This window comes from Hemiscyllium ocellatum, chromosome 7 (genome assembly GCF_020745735.1).
Source record: "Hemiscyllium ocellatum isolate sHemOce1 chromosome 7, sHemOce1.pat.X.cur, whole genome shotgun sequence".
NCBI classification, from domain to species: domain Eukaryota; kingdom Metazoa; phylum Chordata; class Chondrichthyes; order Orectolobiformes; family Hemiscylliidae; genus Hemiscyllium; species Hemiscyllium ocellatum.
Window position 1 is genome coordinate 87,048,763 of NC_083407.1, and position 26,858 is coordinate 87,075,620.

Here is a 26,858-nt window from a genome sequence, read left to right on the forward strand (position 1 = left end):
TCCAAGGAAAACAGCCCCAGTCTGTTCAGCCTCTCCCTATAGCTCAAATCCTCCAACCCTGGCAACATCCTTGTAAATCTTTTCTGAACCATATCAAGTTTCACAACATCTTTCTGATAGGAAGGAGACCAGAATTACACGCAATATTCCAACAGTGGCCTAACCAATGTCCTGTACAGCCGCAACATGACCTCCTAACTTCTGTACTCTGACCAATAAAGGAAAGCATACCAAATGCTGCCTTCACTATCATGTCTACCTGCGACTCCCCTTTCAAGGAGCTATGAATCTGCACTCCAAGATCTCTTTGTATAGCAACACTCCCTAGCACCTTACCATTAAGTGTATAAGTCCTGCTAAGATTTGCTTTTCCAAAATGCAGCAGCTCACATTTATCTGAATTAAACTCCATCTGCTATTTCTCTGCCCATTGGCCCATCTGGTCAAGATCCTGTTGTAATTTGAGGGAACCCTCTTCGCTGTCCACTACACCTCCAATTTTGATGCCATCTGCAAACTTACTAACTGTACCTCTTATGTTTGCATCCAAATCACGGTCAAGTGATGTGGAGAAAGGAAATCTCTAAAACTAAATGGATGCATGTGAAATATCAACAGTCTAAATGAAAATACATACAAAGAAATAGGTGTCCTGGGAGAGGAACACTTCACTTTGTACAGATTACGGTTGCCTATATCATCTCTAAATTTCAATTAAATAGAAAGGGGCATTTGTTAAATGAAGATCAATTGTATTTAATTATGGTCAGCTTACGGGTTTTTAATAGGAATTCACTTGCTCCCTCGAAAAAAACAGATTAAAACTGTGGCTGTGCATTATGTGTAACAAGCTTTACATATATATATCCAACTGGCCATGCGACTGATTTACTGGTGGCAGTTAATAGTCCAAAAAAAAGTCATGGTGATTTGGTAGTAGAAAAGTAATATTTGGTTGTGTGTGAAATCACTTCTAGATATTAAAAACAATTTTAAAAAACTGTGGCTATGGGAGCTCTTTAGTATGTCCCCATCTCTGAGCCCGGAAGCCTAAGTTCAAGTCCCACCAATCCCAGACATGTAATGACATCACTGAGCAGGTTGATTAGAAAATGCCGAAAACTGTAGCTATTGAGTTAGGAGTTGTTTACCAGTAATATGTAGTTCTGTAAATAATTATAAGGGTGTGTAATAATGGTATCCCCTTCTAACCTTCACTGACTTTCTGGAAGAGAGAAATATCCTTCACTGTAAGACTGCACAATCTGGCCAAGGACCTGATTAAATTACGAGAATTTTCTCTGGAATATAGATGGACAAGGGTGATCTGGTCAAAGTCTTCAATATACTTACAGGAAGATAAAGAAAGATAAACTATTTCCACTAGTTAGGGATTCTTGAACAGGGGGCACAGTCTGAAATTGGGACCAGACTGTTCAGGAAAGATATTAGGAAGCACCGCACACACAAAATGTGGTAGACCTCTCTTCCACAAGAGAAGGGTGATATGGAAGTGGTGGAGGCTGATACAATTGCAACATTTAAGATGCATTTGGATGGATATATGAATAGGAAGGGTTTGGAGGGATATAGGCCGGGTGCTGGCAGATGGGACTAGATTGATTGGGATATCTGGTCGGCATGGACGGGTTGCACCGAAGGGTCTGTTTCCATGCTGTACATCTCTATGACTCTATGGAAGAAACATACTATTATCCTGGAGTGTTTTAATGGCACAGCATTCCAGGGCCTCTGTCATTACAGCCCATAATGTGGTGCATTGAGGAATTCAGGTGATGCAGGTATTTCCGTCTCCCCATTTCCATTGGTTCTCCAATACTCCCTTCTCTTCTGTGCAACTTTGCCCTACAAGACAGGTGAAGAGTTTTGGTGAGCGTGTTGCAATGTATTTGGCTGTCATATGTATCATGGCTAAATATCTGAAAGCAAGTGTAAAGTGCAAGATGTGGTTTAAGGCTGGGAGCTTTGGCTGAGGGTGGAGCGGAGGAGCTGAATGTTAGGCATAAATCCTATTGCTGAAACATGGAGCTGCGAAACATTGAGTAGCACACCAGACTTGTGGAAAATGGGGTCAGTTGAAAATGAATTCATTAACCTTACTCACTCGCAGCAGGTCATTGAATCTTTGCCAGTCATGGAGCTTGATGCTTGCTAACAGATTCTGAAAATCGACCGTTGTTTCCTTTTACAGGCTCCTTATCGTAACGTGAATGCGCTCCCCTCCCTCAGCCCTCGTGGTGTGATCTCCGATGCAATGTTAGCAAACCTGGAAGCCCTCCTTCTGATTTATGCTGCACCGGCAGTCTCATTCATTCTAAAGAAGACTTTCTCAGACAGCTTCACTAATTTTGGTAGTGTTAGACATCCTCCCCATTTCGGAGAAGCAGGCTGTCATTTGCAAATGCAGGCTATCCACCCACAGCATGGAGCCCCTTGCTGAGAGTGCTGTTCTCAGAATGGAAGTTGTCAGTCAGAATCTTCCCCTCACGCATTCATGTTGGCTGCTCAATTCCCCCCACCCGCCCTGGCTTTTAATAAATGTTGCTGCTAGATCGACCATTGGCGACAAGTGGTAAGACGGTCAGCTACCATAGCTAGCTGTAGCCTGCAATCCAGCCAGAAACATAAAAGAAAATCACCCTGTCTCAGTGACCAGTAGTTAGTGGAGTGGAACACAAATCTGAGTTATAATTCTTCCTTTGCCATTTGGACTGATCTGCATTTGGACAAATTTGCATAGGTCAGCCACCAGGGGAAAGTGGTGGATTAATGAAACATATTCCCATTCAAAGGAGAGGACAGCATGTATGAGCATGATCTTTTAAACAAACAGATCTTGGATACACATTAAAGAGTAACTGCTGACCAGCTTTTTTCTGCGTGTGTCCCTGATTCCACTGCCCTCAGCAAATGACAGAAATCTTAACATATCAGTGTCCTTTATTCACTATAGAGAGAAGGGGAATTGAAAACTATTGGTGTAGATTTTCTGATTGATGTTGGTTAAATGTGTCAGAGCATTGCAATCATTTGGACCAATGTTAAATTTCCCTAATGACATCTTGTCTTCATTTTCAGGTGCATCCTTTTGGTGTCTGCTCGACATTGTCCCGATTAAGAATGAAAAGGGCGAAGTGGTGCTGTTCCTAGCTTCGCATAAAGACATCACCGATAGCAAGATCAAGCTGTCACCAGACAATACAAAAGATTTAGGTAATGAATGGTTGTGAGAAAGGTGTATTGACTTATTTGCAAAGTATTGACTGAGTAATGCAGCAAACATTTCATTGTCCGATAAGAGAACATGTGTAAAGCATTGTCGAGAGTGTGGTGCTGGAAAAGCACAGCAGGTCAGGCTGTGTTTTGGGCATAAGCCTTTCATCAGGAATGATTCTCCTGCTCCAGATGCTGCCTGACCTGCTGTGCTTTTCCAGCACCACATTCTCGATTCTGATCTCCAGCATCTGCAGGCCTCACTTTCTCCTCCATTAGACAAAGACATTATCCATTAGTATAATAGATAATGGAGAACTATTGGATGTTCATAAAGATCGCATGTACATCAACATATGCCTTTTGAATTATCAGATCTTCTTCTCTGATTCTAACTCTCCAACAAAAAGGGTAAGCAGTGTACCTTGTCATTATCACTCCTGTATTTTCCTGTGACTTGAGAAATGTGTTTTCATTATCTGTTCAGCATCTTGCCATCACATCAGATTTTTCCCCCTAAACCTCTCCATACCTAACCTGAACCAAAATGTCCCACAGGCAGTCAAATGTGATGTTTAATGTTCGGAAGTTTCTGTATGTGTCAGCTTTGTTAAATGCTTTCCTGCTAGCATGTAACACATTTAGGTTGGCAGAGAAAGTGGAGGTAGCAGTAGTTGTCTCTAAGACTGGAGTGTCATCACATACAGTGAGAGGCAGTTATAGATTATCTGTACCCATTTGTACAGGCTATACGTCCACAATTTGTAAATACATTTTGGCATAATCCAGTCATTGCCAGAGCAATATACAACTTGTAATTTGATTGATTCACTTGTGTAAGGTTTCATCAATTATGGTATGATTTCTTTCAAACAATTGCTGAATGGATTTTTTTTACTAGTAGTGTCTATAACTACAACTTCTAAGACCTCTAACAGAACCATAAATCTGTAATTTAAAAGAAAGGAACATTTGCATAAATTTATTGTTATTCCAAGGCCCATACCAATCTATATTTCCCACAACTGTATCCATTATTGTATGTTTGTCCTTGTTGTTTATTACTGACATTATGTTGAACCCAGTCACAGATATCTATGCTTATGTAACAGATATGATTTGGAGATGCTGGTGTTGGACTGGGGTGTACAAAGTTAAAAATCACACAACACCAGGTTATAGTCCAACAGGTTTAATTGGAAGTACACTAGCTTTCGGAGCGACGCTCCTTCATCAGGTGATAGTGCATCTAGACTATCACCTGATGAAGGAGCGTCACTCCGAAAGCTAGTGCGCTTCCAATTAAACCTTTTGGACTATAACCTGGTGTTGTGTGATTTTTAACTTTATGTAACAGATAAATATTTTGATCCGTTCTGCCATTCTTTCAGATCCATAGCCACCACTCCAATAAATTCCTGAGTTAATGGCATCTTTTGACGCATATAGCACTTTGCAGTATGATTTGTTCAACAGGGGATTCATATTCCATATCCACCACTCTGGCACCTCTTGGTAGTAGCTTTAATATTAGTGGTGATGGGTGGGCAAATTGTCCACATAATTTTTAGATGTTTCTCTTCTTGTTAGCCAGATTCTTGTCTTAAGTTCTGGAAATATTACTTCTCTCTTATCAGTAAGAAATATTGGTTGCCTTTCTGGAAACCAAACGATGTTCTGATCCCATGAATTGTAAATTTAAAATTGTACAAAATACAAATGCTTTGCTATTGCTCAAGTCCAATCTTGCCTTTGCTTTTTCCATCAAGGTGTACTTAGCAATAATTGTATGTCACATAGGATGACATCAGTGCTGATAAAATGATGCATCCCTGCTGCTTAAAAGGAGTCCTTCCATGTGAAAGGTGTGACTGTATTATCGTCCCTGAAATAAATTAGGTAGTGCTTTCAAATTATTTAACTTGATCTGCCTTGGCAAGGGATTTGAAGCAACGGTTTAGCCAATTGGCATTCCCAACATACACACAGTCTTGAAGGAATCACAAACTAACATACTCCAGCTTCATTATTCTTTGTTTTGCTGTAGGATTTCTGATTTGTGACATGAAGTTAGCCGGAACAGTTGTTTCCTAAAGAATGTCTTTACGGCAGTGGTCATTTGTTCCTAAAAAGCATCTTCACCATAAAATTGAAATCCTATCAAATGTGGAAGTCTAGCCATGTGTGATATTTTGTGCACAATCTAATAATTGTAAATAAAATCAATACTACAGTTTGAAAATGCATAGTTTTGATATTACTGTTCCTGGCTAGCTTGTTTCTTCAGGATTAGCAAAGTAATCCAAGTCCACATTTCCACCTGATTCAGGATGAGATCTGAAGAAGGGTCACTGGACCCGAAATGTTAACTCTGTTTTCTCTTCACAAATGCTGCCAGAACTGTTGAGTTTTTCCTGCAATTTCCTGTTTTGTTCCTGGAACATTTCTGTTGCCTCACTGAATAGATGCAGAAGATTATAAGAAAAAGGAGCAAGAGTCAGTTATTTGACCCAACTGCTTGAACAGACTCTATTTTTCAATAATATTATAGTTGATCTAATTACGTTCACTTTCTTGCCTGCCCTTCATAACCATTTAATGTCGTGTAGGTCAAAAATCTATCTAATTCAACTTTTAACCTTTTCCGTAATCCTCTACTGCTCTGTGGGGAACAAAATCCCAAAGATTAACAACTTTCCGCGAGAAAAGACTCCTTCTAATCTCTGTCTTAAATGGGAAATTCCCCTCCACCATTATTTTGAAACTGTAGCCCTTGTTCTAGATTCCTCATGAGTGGGCGTATCTTCTCAGCACCATTCTGTCAAGCCCTTAGAATGTCTTTTTAAATAAAATCACTTCTCATTCTCCACAAAGGATAGCATCAAGCTTTTTCAGAATTTCCTCAAAAGAAAACTCCTTCGTCCAAGAAATCAGCTTCTTGAACCTTCTCTGAACTACTTCCAATGCAAATATATCCTTTCCTAACTAAGGAGATCAAACCTGTACATAGTACTTGATGTGCAGTGCCACTAACGTCCTACACAGTTGTTGCAAGACTTCCTAACTGTTATACCCCATCTCTGTAGCAGTTCCTCATTTACTATTTCCACAATTAATTTGTGTGCCTGTGTTCAAAGATAAGCCCAGCAACTTCAGGCCAGTCAGTTTAACTTCAGTGGTGGAGAAACTACTAAAAATGATCATTTAGCACAAACTTAATACCGTATGTACCCAAGTAATATTCAATATCATGTAAAAGTTGACCCTTAACTTGAGGCTCAAATGTCCTTGATCTTACATATACCTCACGCTAGATTTGGGAATGTGATTAGTCAGGTATTGTGTGGTAAGTTTTTTTTCACAATTGCTGTTTCCCCCTCTTTAAATTGATGGATATAGATAGCTGAGACAGAAATTTCTTGCTGAATTTAGGACCATGACTAGCTACCACAAGGCTGTAACATTATCAGCAATTCACAAGAACTGATATGGATTTTCAACCCCTCAAAAATATGCATACTTGTATGTCAGTCAATTCCTGATAATTTGACTATACGTTTGCCTCAAAAACCAAACCTTTCCGTCAGCATATCTGTTCAGGTAAAGTCATGATCATTCCAGAGGACCATAGAGTTGGTGGTGGTTTGACCGGACCATCACCACACCTCAGGAAAGGGCCAGTATTGAGAAGTCGGGGTTTTTGTGGTAATCTCAGCTGGTACAGGCTTTGAACTAGCTAACCCCCAAGACTATATTTGGATCATTTATGTGAATGTAGGTTAATTATTGAACGCCCGCATGACTTGTGACAAGCAATTTGTGTTGAACTAACTTGCTTGAGTTACTCAATCAGTTAACAGAGAAGGCTGATCATAACAATACTGTTGTTGTGCTTTTTACATAGACTTCCAAAGGCATTTTGATAAAGCACCACATGACAGACATGAGAGCAAAGTTGTAGCTGGTAGAATAAAAGGTACTGTAGTGACATGCATACGAAATTGGCTGAGTGGTAGGAAACACAGAACAATGATTAATTGATATCTTTCATACTGGAGAAAGGTTTGTTGTTGAATTCTCTAAAGGTCTGTGTTATGAACCTTCCTCTGCCTGTGATATGTCAATGATGTGTACGTTGGTGTACAGAACACAATTTGGAAATTGTAGATGAAACAAAACTTGGAAGCACTGAGAGCTATGAGGACAATAGCATAGAAGTTCAAAAGGACTTGGATGGATTGGTAGAATAACAGGCAAGTGGCAAATCAAATTTACCACAGAGAAATGTGAGGTATTTTTATTTTTACTAGGAAGTACATGGACAAACGATACAAAATAAAGGTTACAATTCCGGAAAGGATGCAGTCATAAAGGGACCTGTGTGTATGTATTGTTATTGAATTTGGCAGGGTAAGTTGAAAGCACAAGTGATAAGGGATACAGCTTCCTAGGCTTTATCAACATGAACAGAGAGCGCAAAAAACAAAGAAATTATAGTAAATATGTTTTAACCAGTGGTATTATTTGATACATTTTGTTTTGCATTTGGATGTTTGTGAAAGTCCTTGAGTACAACTGGCTGATTGGATAGCCTCCTGACATTATTGCAGCCCCACATTGTGAATGTCCAGTGAAGAACATTGCAATCAGTTACAGGACCATTTTGGAGAGGTTAGAGGTAAAGTTCTCATGAGAAAGTTCATTGTTCTCTCCGAGGAACTCACTTTGTGTTCAGCAGAGAGTGTCCGTGTTTTGTCGATGACTGTAAACTTTCCAGAGGCAAACTGAGTTCAAATAGACCAATCATCAGTAGTCCGGCAGTGATTGTAGGTTTTGAGTGCATAATGTAAAGAAGTCAAAAGAGCAAATTGATCGTTGTATAGATATGGCCAAGATTAAATGGGCCAGGATCTTAACTCACCTCAAAAAGAGTTAACAGCAATTTGGTCACTTAGTTACAGCACAGTATGCAGCAGCCGAAAGAGGTGGATTTTGCAAGTAGATACTTAGGGCTTTAAGACACCACAATTTCCCTTAGCAGCAAGACCAAATAACCAATTGCTGCATTTAACAATCTGGTTACGTTCAGGAATTTGGGAGGGTTAGATACCAGACCGAAAGGCCTATATGAAGTCCTGGGAGTCCTTGTTCACCAGTTGCTGAAGGTAAGATGGGCAGATGCAGCAGACAAATAGTATGTTGGCCTTCAGAGAGAGAAGATTTGAGTACAGGAGCAGGGATGTCTTTGTACAGGACTTTGGTGAGAATAGACCTGGAAGATTGTGTGTGGTTTTGCCTTCATTTGAGGAAGGATATTTTTGCATAAAGTAAGTGCAGCAAATGTTAACCAGACAGATTTCTGGAATGGTGGGTCTGACATATGAGCCGAGGTTGAAGCAGGTAGGATTATATTCGCTAGGGTTTAGGAGAATGAAGAGGATATCTCATAGAAACCTATAAAATTCTAACAGGGTTTGACAGGGCAGGTGCAGGAAGGATATTCCTGATGACGGGGAATCGGGAAGTGGGGAAGGGTGATTGGTTATAGTGCAAGGATACAGGTAAACTATTCAGGACTGAGACAAAGGGAAATTTCTTCACCTGGCAAGTGTTGAGCCTGTGAAATTTGTTGTCACAGAAAGCAGTCGAGGCACAAACATTGTATGATTTCAAGAAGCAATGGGATATAGCACTTGGGACTAAAGGGTTCAAACAATGTGGAGGGAAAAGAGGAAACAGTCAATGGGTTTGGATAATCGACCATGTTCCAAATGAATGGTGGAGCAGGCTAGAAGATCAAATGGTCTACTCATGCTCTTATTTTCTATGGTTCTGTACTCATTTTCAGACTTTCCTGTTTCTATTCTGGCCCTATAAATTGATCACTGCTGTCCCAGGTGAGACCTCAGCAGCATTGGCAGGTGATTTGATATGGTTCCTCATTTCTGTGACTATATCACTCATTGGACAAATTCACGAAGACACTAGAGAACAAAATGATCATTTTATATGATAAATGAGGATTTCTTTGTGAAAAGCTTCACGTGGGAAGCACAGTAAGAAAAGCAGCAATATTTCCTTGTTAAGACTATTGCATTGAGCGTGTATAGACTACAGAACACTAATCCCATTTGCACTTTATTATATCACTAGTGTTGATATCACTGCACGTCTTATTATGGTTTAGCCATTAGGAAATGAAAAAGTTCATTTACGTGATGCCTTTAATGGTCCCAGGATATCTCAATTTCTTTACAGCATATTAGTTACCTTTGACATATAAAGAGACTCATAAATGAATTTATGCACAGTAAGGTTCCACAAACAGCAATTAGACAATCTGTTTTAGGAACATTTGTTGAGAAATAAAGATAGGCCAGCACACCAAAAGAGGGTGCTTTCTCTGTTTGAAAACATACCTGTTATCAACTCCAGTGGTAGATTACCAGTGACAGTGGAACAAGGCCCTCAAGGAACTCTGGCTCAGAGTTGATGATCTGGAATCTGAGCTTCAAACACTGCGGCACATCCAGGAGGGGGGAGGGTTACCTGGATGCTTTGTTTCAGGAGGCAGTCACACCCAGTCGATGAGGTAATTCAAATTCAGTCAGTGATCAGCAACAACAGGGTGTGACTGTAAGTGAGGTAGGTAGGAGGATTCTGAGTTCAGGAGTGGAGGAGCCTCAGACCTTGACCTTGTCCAACAGGTATGAGATTTTTGCTCCCTGTATGGATGAGGAAAAGGGCTGAGGACAGGATGAGAGCTGAAAATGTGTTGCTGGAAAAGCGCAGCAGGTCAGGCAGCATCCAAGGAGCAGGAGAATCGACGTTTCAGGCATGAGCCCTTCTTCAGGAATTCCTGAAGAAGGGCTCATGCCCGAAACATCGATTCTCCTGCTCCTTGGATGCTGCCTGACCTGCTGCGCTTTTCCAGCAACACATTTTCAGCTCTGATCTCCAGCATCTGCAGTCCTCACTTTCTCCTGTGGACAGGATGAGCCAGCTGACCATGGTACCGTGGAGCAGAAGGCCATTCAAGAGGGAGGAGCAAAAAGACAAGTAGTTGTTATAGGGGATTCTATAATTAGGGGTACAGATAATATACTTTGTGAGCTGATTGGGAATCCCGTATGGTGTGTTGTCTGCACGGTGCCAAAGTGCAGGACATCTCTAAACGGCTTGAAAGGATATTGGAATGGGAGGGAGGAGATCCAGTTGTTGTGGTCCACGTCAGCACTGACAACATAGGCAAGGCTAGGAAGGAGGACCTGTTTGGGAAGTATCAAACACTAGGAAGGAAATTGAAGAACAGGTCCTCGAGGGTCATAATCTCTGGATTACTGCCCGAGCCACGTGCTAATTGCCATAAGGATAAAAAAAATTAGGAAAGTAAACATTTGGCTAAGAGATTGGTGTGGGAAAGAGGGGCTCCATTTCATGGGGCATTGGCATCAGTTTTGGAACTGGAGGGATTTGTACCAATGGGACGGTCTCCACCTGAATCGATCTGGAATCAATGTTCGAGTGAAAAGGACAATTAAGGTGGTCAGTAGGACTTCAAACCTGTGAGTCGGTGGGGGAGTGCGGGGGTGGGGGAGGGAAAGCGACAGGGAGTATGGAGTCAAGTAGAAAGATAAGCAGCAGGTTAACATGTGTGCAGGGTTGAAGTTCAAGGCAGACTGGGAATGAAGCTGAAAGGAAGGATAACTAGGAAATATCACTAGAGATGTTGGAAGTCATGAGGATAAGAAAATTAGCATTAAGGCGCTTTACCTGAATGCTCGTAATATTTGTAACAAAGTAGACGAATTAACGGCACAAATCATCATGAATAGTTATGATGTGGTCGGCATCACAGAGGCATGGTTGCAGGAAGCTCAGGACTGGCAGTTAAACATCCAAGGATTTGCAACTTATCAAAAAGACAGGGAGGTGGGTAGAGGGGGCAGGATTACCCTGTTAGTTAAGAATGAAATTAAATCTATGGCACTGAATGACATAGGGCCAGAGATTGTGGAGTCTGTGTGGGTGGAGTTGAGGAACCACAAAGGCAAAAAAACCACAACGGGAGTGGTCAGGACCAGGGGCACAAGATATATCAGGAAATAGATAGGGCACGTCAGAAAGGCAAGGTCATGGTGAGCATGGGAGACTTCAATATGCAGGTGGACTGGGTGAATAATATTGCCAGTGGATTCAAAGTAAGGGAATTCATGGAATGCTTACAGGATGGCTTTTTGGAACAGCTTGTAATGGGGCCCACAAGGGAGCAGGCTATTCTGGACGTAGTGCTATGTAACGAGCCAGACTTTATAAATGATCTTAAAGTAAGGGAACACTTAGGAGGCAGCAATCATAATATGGTAGAGAACAGTCTGCAGTTTGAAAGAGAGAAGGCAAAATTGGATGTAATGGTGTTACAGTTAAATAAAGGCAATTACAGGGACATGAGAGAGGAACTGACAAAAATCGACTGGAAGCAGAGCGTAGTGGGGAAGACAGGAGAGCAACAATGGCAAGAGTTTCCGGGTGTAATTGAGGACACAGTACAGAGGTTCAACCCAAAGAAAAGAAAGATTATCCGGGGGAGGGATTAGACAGCCATGGCTAACATACGAAGTCAGAAAATGTGTCAAAGAAAAAGAGAGAGCCTATAAAGTGGCCAAGAGCACAGGGAAATCAGAAGATTGGGAAGACTACAAAAACAAATAGAGAACAACAAAGAGAGAAATGAGGAATCAGAGGATCAAATATGAAGGTAAGCTAGCCAGTAATATTAGAAATGATAGAAAAGTTTCTTTCAATACAGAAGAAACAAACGAGAGGGAAAAGTAGACATTGGGCCACTCCAAATTGATGCAGGAAGGCTAGTATTAGGACATAAGGAAATAGGTGAAGAACTTAATAAGTACTTTGTGTCAGTCTTCACAGCGGAAGACACGAGTAATATCCCAACAATTAAGTAGAGGCGGGAGCAGAGTTGAGTATGGTAGCCATTACAAAAGAGAAAGTGTAGAAAAACTAAAAGGTCTAAAAATTGAAAACTCTCCTGGCCCCTTTGGGCTACATCCTAGATTTCTGAGGGAGGTGGCTGAGGAAATAACGGAGGCATTGGTTGTGATCTGTCAAAGTCACTGGAGTCAGAGAAAGTCCCAGATGATTGGAAAATTGATATTGTAACCCCCTTGTTCAAGAAAGGATCAAGACAAAAGGTGGAAATTTGCAGGAAAATTAGCCTAACCTTGGTTCTTGGTAAATTCTAGAATCCATTGTTAAGGATGAGATTTCTAAATTCTTGGATGTGTAGGGTCAGATTAGAACAAGTTATCATGGATTTAGTAAGGGGAGCTCATGCCTAACAAACCTGTTAGAATTCTTTGAAGACATAACAAGTAGGATAGACCAGGGAAACCCAGTGGATGTTATCTATCTCAACTTCCAAAAGGCTTTTGATAAGGTACCTCACTGGAGGCTGCTGTGTAAGGTGAGAGCCCATGGTGTTCAATGTGAGCTACTGGCATGGATTGAGGATTGGCTGTCTGATAGAAGGCAGAGAGTTGGGATAAAAGGTTCTTTTTCAGAATGGCAGCTGGTGACAAGTGGTGTCCCGCAGGGTTCGGTGTTGGGGCTGCGGCTGTTCACTTTATTTATTAATGATCTGGATGAAGCAACTAGGGACATTCTGGTGAAGATCGCTGATGATATAAAGTTAGGTGGACGGGCAGGTAGTACTGAGGAGGTAGTGAAACTGCAGAAGGATTTAGACAGTTTAGGAGAGTGGTCCAGGAAATGGCTGATGAAATTCAACGTGAATAAATGCAAAGTCTTGTACTTTGGAAAAAAGAATACAGGTGTGGACTATTTTCTAAACAGTGAAAAAATTCTTAAAGCCAAGTACAAAGGGATCTGGGAGTGCTAGTCCAGGATTCTCGAAAGGTTGATTTGCAGGATAAGTCTGTGATGCAGAAAGTGAATGTAATGTTGTCATTTATCTCGAGAGGGTTGGAATATAGAAGTAGCAACATGCTCCTGAAACTTTATAAAGCTCTAGTTAGGCCCCATTTAGAATACTGTGTCCAATGTTGGGTCCCACACCTCAGGAAGGACATACTGATACTGGAGCGTGTCCAGCAGAGATTCACACGGATGATCCCTGGAATGGTGGGTCTAACATACGATGCACAGTTGAGGATCCTGTGGTTGTATTCATTAGAGTTTAGAAGGTTCAGGGAGATCTAATAGTAACTCACAAGATAATGCATGGCTTAGAAAGGGTGGACGCTGGGAAGTTGTTTCTGTTAGGCAGGGAAACTAGGACCCATGGACACAGTCTTAGAATTAGAGAGGGTCAATTTAGAATGGAAATGAGGAGACATTTCTTTAGCCAGAGAGTGGTGGGCCTGTGGAATTCATTGCCATGGTGCGCAGTGGAGACTGGGATGTTAAATGTCTTCAAGACAGAAATTGACAAATTCTTGATCTCGCAAGGAGTTAAAGGTTATGGGGAGAGTGCAGGTAAGTGGAGTTGAACTGCCCATCAGCCATGATTAAATGACAGACTGCACTTGATGGGCTGAATAGCCTAACTTCCACTCCTATGTCTTTTGGTTTTTTGAGGATTCCCCCACCCCCACCCCCACCGAACCCCCCAACTTTCACCACTTTTGTACTCAATTGGACTAGGAAGGCTAACCTGGACTTTTTCTGCAGTAATGTAATCGGGAGAATGTGGAAGGTGATGGGCTTTCTATACCTTCCTACCTTCCTACCTGAGTAAATCCCATCATCCACCCCCATCTGTTCCCTGGTCGGAGTGAGAGAGGGTGTGTCCATTAAACTCCACTTACACATCCACAAAACACAGACGGCTCAACCATGGAGATAAAGGTTACTTCAGGACCTTTTCAGCTAGGCTTATTTTAGTCTTTGCACTGACAAAGCTGTTTTCAGGTGGCAGGTGGGTTGTGTGAAGGAAATGGATGAAAGTTCGTCCCACATTTCTGTCAAGAAAACACCAAAACTGGTTTTTGTAACCAAAAGCCCATTGTCATGGCAATGGGGAGGGTCAAGGGGTAACTGTCCACAACTCGTTGTGTTTGATTAAAAATTGGTCTATAACTAACATTTATACTCCAGTTCTGTACAAAAGGCCCCTTTGTCAACTTTCTAATGCCTAATGAACTATCTAATACATAAATGGAAGCTTTTATAACTGCATCTGACTTAGACCTTTACTGTAATCATACAGCTGTTCTTTAACTTTAGTGAATATAACTTCTTTCTCAGACTTTGCATGTTTAAAGAATAGATTTTTCTAAAATATGTCTAATAAATCTCCTGGATAATGTTGAGATAATTTAAACTCTAGATATCCTGAAACAACTGACAAATTTATGTGAAAATCTACCACAAATAATAGCACAAATTTACCACAATATGTTTTCTTTGTCTGGGGCATACACTTACCATCACATCTGTGAGTTATTTTCTCAACCTTCACCCTAACTTCAGCCAAAAGGGGCTGACTTGAAATAAAAATGGAAAATGCCAGATAAAATCTCAACAGCATCTGTGGAGAAAGAAGAGCAAAGTTAATGCTTTAGACTGGTGGTCTATTATCAGTCTCAAGCATTACTCAAGGAATTCAAATTACCCAAGGAATTCAAACTTGCTATAAATGCTATTTGTAGATTTAATGGAATTGGTTAACTGACCACATTGTTCGTTTATTTCCTAATCCATTGTACATCCCCATCTCACACAGTTCAGCAAAAATTCAAATAAAGCTCTGAATAACCTGTAACATGTCTGTGATTGTGACATTCATACTTGTGCTAAGTGGAAAATAAAATGTTTCTGGCTCATTAAGTTCTGTATGTGGCTTAACAAGCCTTGCTGCAAGTGAAATATAGACTAATAAAACATGTCAATAATTTGTTAGCTAACTGCAGTAAAATAACTGCATCAAACAATCGTAATTAAGTGAGGCACTGATGTGCAACTTCACAATAGCAGGCAGTAACTGTGATGAGCCAGTGTTTTACTCACATTTCACTTAGAGAAATTACTCAACTCAGTTCCTGGGACAGTTTGCTTACAATAATCCCTGATCAACAAACAACAACTCTGAGCTCCTAATTACATAATTGAGTTGAAGATCATTTTCTCCACGAGCTTACAGACAATGGATGGAACCTTGTACCCTTGTCCTGTTTCAAGCTTGATAGAACAGCTAAGAATTTAGATTGGTTGGGAACCCTCACTTTCCTGTTACAAATTCAGACCCTTATATAGGTAATTGAGGTTCACTCAAGGGTCTTAATCCAGCAATGGTGGTATGGACTCAGCAACTACCAGGGAGCTTGCTGTCTGGGGAAACTGACAAGCAAATCCTAGCACATATGCTTTGATATTTTGTCTCATATTTAACGTTTTGGCCTTTGTTACAAAATACATCATTTGGGTTACATTTGTGATTGAATTCATGGTGCGAGTAAAATTGAAATTCCTCATTGTTAATGCTTAAAATTGGAAAGGTGGTTGGTTGCTACTAAGGTCATAGGGAAGGAAGGGATCCACTGAGCCTGCTCTATCATTTAACACAATCATGATTGATCATCTACTTCAATGCCTTTTACCGCAATATCTCCAATTGCCTTTACTTAATTGCTATTTAGAAATTTCTTGATCTTTTCAGCAAGGCTTTCAACAAGGTTCCGCACAGTTAGCAAGGTTAGATCACAATCAATCCAGAGAGAGCGAGCCATTTGGATATAAAATTAGCTTGAAGGTCGTAGGCAGAGGGTGGTGGTGGAGGGTTTTTTTTTGGAATGTGACCAGTGGTGTATTGCAAGTATCAGTGCTGGGTCCACCACTTTTTGTCATTTAAATAAATGTTTTGGATCTGAATATAGGAAGTATAGTTAGTAAGTTTGCAGATGACACCAAAATTTGTGGTGTAGTGAACAGCGAAGAAGATTACCTCAGAGCACAATGGGACCTTGATCAGATGGGCCAGTGGGCCGAGAAGAGGCTGATGGAGTTTAATTTAGATAAATGTGAGGTGTTGCATTTTGGAAAAGCAAAGCAGGACAGGACTTGCACACTTCACAGCAAGGTCCTGGGGAATGTTGCTGAACAAAAAAACCGTGGAATGGAGGTTCATATTTCGTTGAAGTTGGAGTCATATCTAGACAGGGTATTGAAGAAAACATTTGGTGTGCTTTCCTTTATTGGTCAGAGCATTGAGTATAGGAGTTGAGAGGTCATGTCACCACTGTGTAGGACCTTGGTTAGGCCACTTTTGGAATACTGCATTCAGTTCTAGCCTCTCTGCTTTAGGAAAGATATTGTTAAACTTGAAATGGTACAGAAAGCTTTACATAAATGTTGCTGCAATTGAAGGGTTTGAACTATAGAGAAAGGCTGAATAGGCTGGGGCTGTTTTCCCTGGAGCATCAGATGCTGAGGGGTGACATTGTAGAGGTTTATAAAATCATGAGGGGCATGGATAAGGTAAATAGCTAAGGTCTTTTTATGAGAGTAGGGTGTCCAAAACTAGAGGGCATAGGTTTAAGATGAGAAGGGAAAGATCTAAACGGGACCTAAGGAGCAACCTTTTCATACAGAGGATTGTTATGTGTATGAAATGAGCTGCCAAAGGAAGTGGTGGAGGGCGGTAAAATTACAACATTTAAAAAGCATCTGGATGGGTATTTGAATATGAACAGTTTGGAGAGATATTGGTCAAAGGGGACTAGATTAATTTTGAATATCTGGTTAGTATGGGTAGGTTGGACCAAAGGGTCTATTTCCATACTGTACATCTCTATGATTCTACATCAAAAATATTCAATGACTGAACTTCCCCAACTCTCTGGGGGAGAGCATTACAAAGATTCACTACCCTCTGAGTAGAACGATTTCTCCTTATCTTAATCCTAAATTGCATGCTCCTGATCTTCAAATAGGGTGTCCCTGGTTTTAGACTCCCTAACCAAGGAAAACATCTTCCCTTCATCTACACTTTGTATTCCTGTAAATATTTTGCAGGTTTTATTGAGATCAATTCTCATTCTCATAACTCGAGAAAGTACATGACAAATTTCCTTGATTTTTCTTTGTAGGACAGTCCTGCCAGCTCAGGAACAAGTCTAAAGATGTTTAATTACAATTATGGCAATTATATCCCTCCTAAGATAGGGAAACAAAACTGCACACAGTACTCAAGTACAGTGCAACCAAGGTTTATATGATTGAAGTAAAATTTTGCTACTTCTGTTCTCAAATACTTTGTGATACAGGCTACCTTAGCAACAACCTCCATAATTGCTTGCTTCAGCCTTCAATGAATCACTGATGAGAACATCTACATCCACATCTGCACTTTCTGACACCTTATCATTTATGAGAAAACTTCTCAGTTCTCCACACTTTCTCCACCTGCATGTTCAAGCCAACCCCTATCTCTTGACGCCACTTTGTATCTTCCTCGCAGCACACATTCTCACCTAGTTTTGTATCATTTAGAAATTTGGAAATATTACATTTAGTCTCTACATGTAAATCCTACCGGGAGCAGTTGAGGCCCAAGCATTGATCTTTGCAGTACCCAGTAGTCACAGCCCATTATCATAAGAATGATCTGTTTACTCTCACATGTCGTTCTGCTATAAAGCACATTTAGTCAGCGTAAATCGGCTATAACACGATTGATGAATTGTGGACATTGTTTGAATAACGCGAACTTTCTTCTATTAGTGATCTTCTACAGTGCGATCTTTTATAATGGTTTTCCATAGCACAATTTTCTATAGCGCGAGATTGCAGAGGAACACATATGTCGCGTGTACGAGTACTCTCAATTTTCTGCCCATTTGCCAATTCTTAATCCATGCCAGAACATTATTTCCTATCCCATGTGCTTTAAGTTTGCCAGCCAATCTCCTATGAGGGACTTTATCAATAGTCTTCTGAAATTCCAAGTATGCCACATATTCCACCTTCACTTTAACAATTCTGTGAGTAGCATGCTCAAAAACTCCAACATGTTTGTCAAACGCAATTTGCCACTTGCCAATCCTTGCTGATTATGCCCAATCAGATCATTATTATATGTATCATATCTTTTACAACAGATACACACATTTTTCCCCACTACTGATGTACTACTAACAGGTCCATAGTTCCCTGGTGCAAATGTGTTGCTGGTCAAAGCACAGCAGGCCAGGCAGCATCTCAGGAATAGAGAATTCGACGTTTCGAGCATAAGCCCTTCATCAGGAATAAGAGAGAGAGAGCCAAGCAGGCTAAGATAAAAGGTAGGGAGGAGGGACTAGGGGGAGGGGCGATGGAGGTGGGATAGGTGGAAGGAGGTCAAGGTGAGGGTGATAGGCCGGAGTGGGGTGGGGGCGGAGAGGTCAGGAAGAGGATTGCAGGTTAGGAGGGCGGTGCTGAGTTGAGGGAACTGACTGAGACAAGGTGGGGGGAGGGGAAATGAGGAAACTGGAGAAATCTGAATTCATACCTTGTGGTTGGAGGGTTCCCAGGCGGAAGATGAGGCGCTCCTCCTCCAGCCGTCGTGTAGTTGTGTTCTGCCGGTGGAGGAGTCCAAGGACCTGCATGTCCTCGGTGGAGTGGGAGGGAGAGTTAAAGTGTTGAGCCACGGGGTGATTGGGTTGGTTGGTCTGGGCGGCCCAGAGGTGTTCTCTGAAGCGTTCCGCAAGTAAGCGGCCTGTCTCACCAGTATAGAGGAGGCCACATCAGGTGCAGCGGATACAATAGATGATGTGTGTGGAGGTACAGGTGAACTTGTGGCGGATATGGAAGGATCCCTTGGGGCCTTGGAGGGAAGTGAGTGTGGAGGTGTGGGCGCAAGTTTTACATTTAATGACACAAAAGTCGGTGGAGTTGTGGATAGTGAGGAAGGAAGTGGTAGGTTACAGCGCGATATAGATAAGTTGCAGAGCTGGGCGGAAATGTGGCAAATGGAATTCAATGTAGCTAAGTGCGAAGTCGTTCACTTTGGTAGGAATAACAAGATGATGGATTACTGGGCTAATGGTAGGCTACTTGGTAGTGTGGATGAGCAGAGGGATCTTGGTGTCCATGTACACAGATCTCTGAAAGTTGCCACCCAGGTAAATAGTGCTGTGAGGAAGGCATATGGTGTACTGGGCTTTATTGGCAGAGGAATTGAGTTCCGGAGTCCTGAGGTCATGTTGCAGTTGTATAAGACTCTGGTGAGGCCTCATCTGGAGTATTGTGTGCAGTTTTGGTCGCCATACTATAGGAAGGATGTGGAAGCTTTAGAACGAGTGCAGAGGAGGTTTACCAGGATGTTGCCTGGAATGGTAGGAAAATCTTATGAGGAAAGGCTGAGGCACTTGGGGCTGTTCTCATTGGAGAAGAGAAGGTTTAGGGGAGATCTGATAGAAGGGTATAAGATGATTAGGGGTTTAGATAGGGTAGATACTAGGAACCTTTTACCGCTAATGGAGTCAGGTGTTACTAGGGGACATAGCTTTAAATTAAGGGGTGGTAGGTATAGGACAGATGTTAGGGGTAGATTCTTCACACAGCGGGTTGTGAGTTCATGGAATGCCCTGCCCGTATCAGTGGTGAACTCTCCTTCTTTATGGTCATTTAAGCAGGCATTGGATAGGCATTTGGAAGTTATTGGGCTAGTATAGGTTAGGTAGGATTCGGTCGGCGCAACATCGAGGGCCGAAGGGCCTGTACTGCGCTGTATCCTTCTATGTTCTATATGTTCTATTTCCTGCGGTTGCAGGGGAAGGTGCCGGGGGTGGAGGTTGGGTTGGTGGGGGGTGTGGATCTGACGAGGGAGTCACGAAGGGAGTGGTCCTTGCGGAACGCTGATAGGGGAGGGGAGGGAAATATATCCTTGGTGGTGGGGTCCGTTTGGAGGTGGCGGAAATGGCGGCGGATGATACGTTGTATGCGGAGGTTGGTGGGGTGGTAGGTGAGAACCAGTGGGGTTCTGTCTTGGTGGCGGTTGGAGGAGCGGGGCTCAAGGGCGGAGGAGCGGGAAGTGGAGGAGATGCGGTGGAGGGCATCGTCGATCACGTCTGGGGGGAATCTGCGGTCCTTGAAGAAGGAGGCCATCTGGGCTGTGCGGTGTTGGAATTGGTCCTCCTGGGAGCAGATGCGGCGGAGACGAAGGAATTGGGAATATGGGATGGCGTTTTTACAGGGGGCAGGGTGGGAGGAGGTGTAGTCCAGGTAGCTGTGGGAGTCAGTCAGTTTATAATAGATGTCTGTGTTGAGTCGGTCGCCCGAGATAGAAATGGAAAGGTCTAGGAAGGGGAGGGAGGAGTCTGAGACAGTCCAGGTGAATTTCAGGTTGGGATGGAAGGTGTTAGTAAAGTTGATGAACTGTTCAACCTCCTCGTGGGAGCACGAACAGCGCCGATACAGTCATCGATGTAGCGGAGGAAAAGGTGGGGGGTGGTGCCAGTGTAGTTGCGGAAGATGGACTGTTCCACATATCCTACGAAGAGGCAGGCATAGCTGGGGCCCATGCGGGTGCCCATGGCAACTCCTTTAGTTTGGAGGAAGTGGGAGGATTGAAAAGAGAAGTTATTCAGGGTGAGGACCAGTTCAGTCAGTCGGAGGAGGGTGTCAGTGGAAGGGTACTGGTTGGTGCGGCGGGAAAGGAAGAAGCGGAGGGCTTTAAGTCCTTCGTGATGGGGGATGGAGGTGTACAGGGACTGGATGTCCATAGTGAAAATAAGGCGTTGGGGACCGGGGAAGCGAAAATCCTGGAGGAGGTGGAGGGCGTGGGTGGAGTCCCGAACGTAGGTGGGGAGTTCTTGGACTAAAGGGGACAGGACCGTGTCGAGGTATTGGGAGATGAGTTCGGTGGGGCAGGAGCAGGCTGAGACAATGGGTCGGCCGGGGCAGGCAGGTTTGTGGATTTTGGGCAGGAGGTAGAAACGGGCGGTGCGGGGTTGTGGGACTATGAGGTTGGAGGCGGTGGATGGGAGATCCCCTGAGGTGATGAGGTCCTGGATGGTCTGGGAGATGATGGTTTGGTGGTGGGAGGTGGGGTCGTGGTCAAGGGGGCGATAAGAGGAGGCGTCCGCGAGCTGGCGTTTGGCCCCACCGAACTCATCTCCCAATACAACCCCACCGAACTCATCTCCCAATACAACCCCACCGAACTCATCTCCCAATACCTCGACACGGTCCTGTCCCCTTTAGTCCAAGAACTCCCCACCTACGTTCGGGACTTCACCCACGCCCTCCACCTCCTCCAGGATTTTCGCTTCCCCGGTCCCCAACGCCTTATTTTCACTATGGACATCCAGTCCCTGTACACCTCCATCCCCCATCACGAAGGACTCAAAGCCCTCCGCTTCTTCCTTTCCCGCCGCACCAACCAGTACCCTTCCACTGACACCCTCCTCCGACTGACTGAACTGGTCCTCACCCTGAGTAACTACTCTTTTCAATCCTCCCACTTCCTCCAAACTAAAGGAGTTGCCATGGGCACCCGCATGGGCCCCAGCTATGCCTGCCTCTTCGTAGGATATGTGGAACAGTCCATCTTCCGCAACTACACTGGCACCACCCCCCACCTTTTCCTCCGCTACATCGATGACTGTATCGGTGCTGTTCGTGCTCCCACGAGGAGGTTGAACAGTTCATCAACTTTACTAACACCTTCCATCCCAACCTGAAATTCACCTGGACTGTCTCAGACTCCTCCCTCCCCTTCCTAGACCTTTCCATTTCTATCTCGGGCGACCGGCTCAACACAGACATCTATTATAAACCGACTGACTCCCACAGCTACCTGGACTACACCTCCTCCCACCCTGCCCCCTGTAAAAACGCCATCCCATATTCCCAATTCCTTCGTCTCCGCCGCATCTGCTCCCAGGAGGACCAATTCCAACACCGCACAGCCCAGATGGCCTCCTTCTTCAAGGACCGCAGATTCCCCCCAGACGTGATCGACGATGCCCTCCACCGCATCTCCTCCACTTCCCGCTCCTCCGCCCTTGAGCCCCGCTCCTCCAACCGCCACCAAGACAGAACCCCACTGGTTCTCACCTACCACCCCACCAACCTCCGCATACAACGTATCATCCGCCGCCATTTCCGCCACCTCCAAACGGACCCCACCACCAAGGATATATTTCCCTCCCCTCCCCTATCAGCGTTCCGCAAGGACCACTCCCTTCGTGACTCCCTCGTCAGATCCACACCCCCCACCAACCCAACCTCCACCCCCGGCACCTTCCCCTGCAACCGCAGGAAATGTAAAACTTGCGCCCACACCTCCACACTCACTTCCCTCCAAGGCCCCAAGGGATCCTTCCATATCCGCCACAAGTTCACCTGTACCTCCACACACATCATCTATTGTATCCGCTGCACCCGATGTGGCCTCCTCTATATTGGTGAGACAGGCCGCTTACTTGCGGAACGCTTCAGAGAACACCTCTGGGCCGCCCAGACCAACCAACCCAATCACCCCGTGGCTCAACACTTTAACTCCCCCTCCCACTCCACCGAGGACATGCAGGTCCTTGGACTCCTCCACCGGCAGAACACAACTACACGACGGCTGGAGGAGGAGCGCCTCATCTTCCGCCTGGGAACCCTCCAACCACAAGGTATGAATTCAGATTTCTCCAGTTTCCTCATTTCCCCTCCCCCCACCTTGTCTCAGTCGGTTCCCTCAACTCAGCACCGCCCTCCTAACCTGCAATCCTCTTCCTGACCTCTCCGCCCCCACCCCACTCCGGCCTATCACCCTCACCTTGACCTCCTTCCACCTATCCCACCTCCATCGCCCCTCCCCCTAGTCCCTCCTCCCTACCTTTTATCTTAGCCTGCTTGGCTCTCTCTCTCTTATTCCTGATGAAGGGCTTATGCTCGAAACGTCGAATTCTCTATTCCTGAGATGCTGCCTGGCCTGCTGTGCTTTGACCAGCAACACATTTGCAGCTGTGATCTCCAGCATCTGCAGACCTCATTTTTTACTCATAGTTCCCTGGTGGCTTTTTTGCCTCGCTCTCCTTTTAAATAGTGGGGTAACATTTGCTATCTTCCAGTCTGCAGGAGACATACCAGAATCTACAGAACTTCGGAAGATGAACACCAATGCATCCACTAACTTCCAAAAGCCTGGGATTTAGAATGTCAGGTCCCAGGAATTATGAACCTTCAATCACAGTAATTTCTCCAACACAACTTTCATAAGAGCATAATAACATAAGGAATAGGAGCAGAAGTAGATCTTTCAGGCACTCAAACTGACCACGTCATTTTATAAGACCGTAGCTGATCTGTCATAGACCTCAACTCCTTTTTCACGTCAGCTCTACATAGCTCTCAACTCAAGATTTCAAAAATCTATCTCTTCTTTAATTACTTTCAGTGATCTTGTGTCTACAATTCTCTGGAACTCTAGACATTCATTACTCTCTGCGAGAGGCAAGTCCTTTGTATGTCAGTTGTAAAAACATGTCTCCTTCTGTAATTATCTCCCCAAGTTCAAGATTCCCCAACTGGAAATATCTTACCAAACATCTACATGGCCAAGCCCCCTCGGACTCTTATATATTTCAGTAAGATCATGCCTCATTCTTCTAATCTCTAATGAATAAAGCCACTTTTGAAATGTCAACCCCTTCATCCCAGGAATCAGACTTGTGTATCACTTTTGAACAGTCTCCAATGCCCATGGACCCTTTCTTAAATACAGGGACAAATGTTTTAGACAGTAGTCCAGGTCATTGTCCCACCAACACCCTTTATACTTTCAAGACGACTTCTGTTTTTTAAAACACTAGCCCCTCTACCCCAGCAATAAAGGCCAAAATTCTATTTGCCTTCTTAATTTTGTGTTGCACCTGCATGCTAACATTTTGTGATTCATGCACAAGAACACTCATCCCTCCACACTGCACTATTTTGGAGTCTCTATCTCTCCGTTTAACTGATGGTCTTTTGTTTTTGTTTTTTTTAACCAAAGTGCATGACCTCACACTTTCCTACATTATACTCCATCTGCCAAGTTTCTGCCCATTCATTCATTCACTAAGCCTATCTACGTCCTCTTGCAGTCCATTATATCCTCAATACAACATGCCCTCTTATCTCTATTTTGTATCATCATAAAATTTTGACATACTACACTCTGCCTCATCTGTGAGAGTGTCTCTGAAACAGGGAGTATGTGCACACATGACAGAGAGAGGGAAGGTATGTGTGTGTGGGAACACCTGCATGTCAAAAACACTAAGTACCTGAACAACCTGCAGAAAGGTGTCCAGTGGGATATCCCTATCTGATGTTAATATCAACATACCTTGGCCCCTATCTAAATGACACCAAACCTGAGAAACCAACCCTCTCCAGATGCCTTGCCATTACCGTGAATTTTCAAGGCAGTGCTGGCCTTTGATTGGCCAGGTAGGACCTTGGTCCAGAGGTCTTGGACAGTGGCTTTCTCATTGCTTTACCTTCCCTGCAAGAAGCAGCAGGAGTCCATCACCATGTCTGTCTGGCTGATGGTTCGCCCAGACACCTCAAGTAGATTCTTCTATCAGGGGATACAGGGAGAGTGGGGGTAAGTGGCATTGAAATGCCCATCAGCCATGTTTGAATGGCAGAGTGGACTTGATGAGCCGAATGGCCTGACTTCCACTCCTATGTCTCATGGTCTTATAGGAGCGTTTCCAGTAGAATCCATCCAAAGGTGCAGGGACTCCAATTGAGAGTTTCAGAGGTTGACGAATCTGTTGTGCATTTCAAACTGCTTTTGCTTTTTCTTCCAATGAATAAATGTCCTTTTCAAATTTCAATCAACTCTGGTGCCACAATATGTCAACAGTAATGAATGTGATATTGCGCAGTCAATTTCAAATCTGCTGTTCGGAGCATGGGGTCTTTCAAATCCTGCTCTTCACCTACTAGTGACAGATGTTGAGAGATTTCTTTTTCAGCGGCTCCATTAGAAGTTGTATTAGATTGAATTGTGAATCAACATCTCAAAATACGTCTCTAATTATTGTGCTAGTGTACATGCTGCTGTTACCCCGATGAGGCTTCCCAGTTTAGTTTGTGAGCTATTTATAGTAAACAAGCAGAGCATTAGACCTGAGCTATTGCGGAAAGGAGCAGCTGATATTTGATAAATTGTTCAATTATTCGAAATGTTCAGGCCCCTATACTTAATGAGAATTTTAATATTTATTTACTCAAATCTGCTTTGCGGTGAAAATGGAATAATTTTTTCAGTGCAACTAAAATGTGCAATGACTACTAATGATCAAACCATCCTCTCAGAGACTTCAGTGTAACATTGCAATTGCAATGCATAATCTAAAGCAACTGAGTAAGTCCAATGCAATGTTGGATTAGCATGTAATTCATACTGCAGTCCGTCCAGGATTCAAAGCTCTTCTATCTTACTATTTGGTAATTGAAAGGAAAGACTTTTCAGACCAGCCCAGCAAATACTTTAATCTTGATCAGTCTAACTGTACTTTCTGCAATCGTAATTTTAAAAAACTCTAAATTGAAAAAGAGTTGATCAGATTTTAGTGAAGTTTTTTTTGTTGTGACCAATTCCTTAAGACCCAGTGTTTCAAAGCCATGGTTTGGTTCCAAAATGGCACCCATGCACATATTTCCATCATGAGCTATGCCACAACCATACTGGTAAGGGGTGTTGGAGCTTGTCACAACCCATGTTACTTTCCTGTTCTTTTCCTCTTCGTTTGATAATAACAGGCAATTGGAAATGTAAAAGACAGACTTGCCAATCTGGTGAATGTACCTAAGAGTTTATTTGCTGGCTGTAATGGATAAGTCTGACAGGTTTCCTTGACTTTTTAACAATCTAAGTAGTCAAGTTCTGAAACTTACCTGGGTAAAAAAATTATACACTTAATATAAATCCCAAAATGCAACACGTGTAATTGAAATCCATGTTCACTATTACTGATTAAAAGGAAGCGGATAGATGAAGCAAATAGTCTCAAAAAATAAACAACAAGTTCACAGTTTATGGCTGGTATTCTGGTCTGACTTTATTTTTTGCAAGGGTTTAGATCTCCCATAAGATCATGTTTCAAAATGTAGCTGCAATGTTCTTCATTTCATCCGAAGACCTTGCTATCAAAATGCAAAGACTTGTCCTGTAGAATTCTCTGCTGTCAGCTTACAGAGATGTAAACACAGTTCACAGTTCAGTGAATGCTGCTTGAGACTCAGTCAGCACGAGAGTCCATTCTGCCACTGAAGCCTCTGTCAGTGCACAAAGCTTGACTGGTCACGTGGCTTTTCTCTACCTGCCATCAAAGGCTCAAAAACTAATTATACAGTCCAAAAGGTAGTTTAATTAGTAGGTGACTGCAGAGGCTCTTGACCATTGTTTCATGTACCGCACTTTTCATCTCCATTTCTGATTAAAGAAGCTGTTTGCCAATCTCCATGTTTAACGTCTCTGGGGATCTTCACAGACAATGCACTCCATGCATTAGAGTGTGGCTTCCATGGTGCTGCAGATTGGTAGCTTTTTTTTAATGCAGTCCTTTTATTTCAGTGAAATGTCTTTCTGAGTTAAAATTTCCTCTCTTTTAAGA

The 26,858-nt window shown here is 43.1% G+C and overlaps 1 protein-coding gene across 1 annotated transcript in view; it reads left to right on the forward strand.

The window, feature by feature from the left end:
* Window positions 1–26,858, forward strand: part of kcnh3 (potassium voltage-gated channel, subfamily H (eag-related), member 3) — a 703,578-nt gene that overhangs the window by 381,359 nt on the left and 295,361 nt on the right. Inside the window, exons 3-4 of the mRNA XM_060828128.1 lie at window positions 3,100–3,208; window positions 16,317–16,351. Coding sequence (XP_060684111.1) covers window positions 3,100–3,208; window positions 16,317–16,351 — 144 coding nt within the window. The remainder of the gene's footprint in view (window positions 1–3,099; window positions 3,209–16,316; window positions 16,352–26,858) is intronic.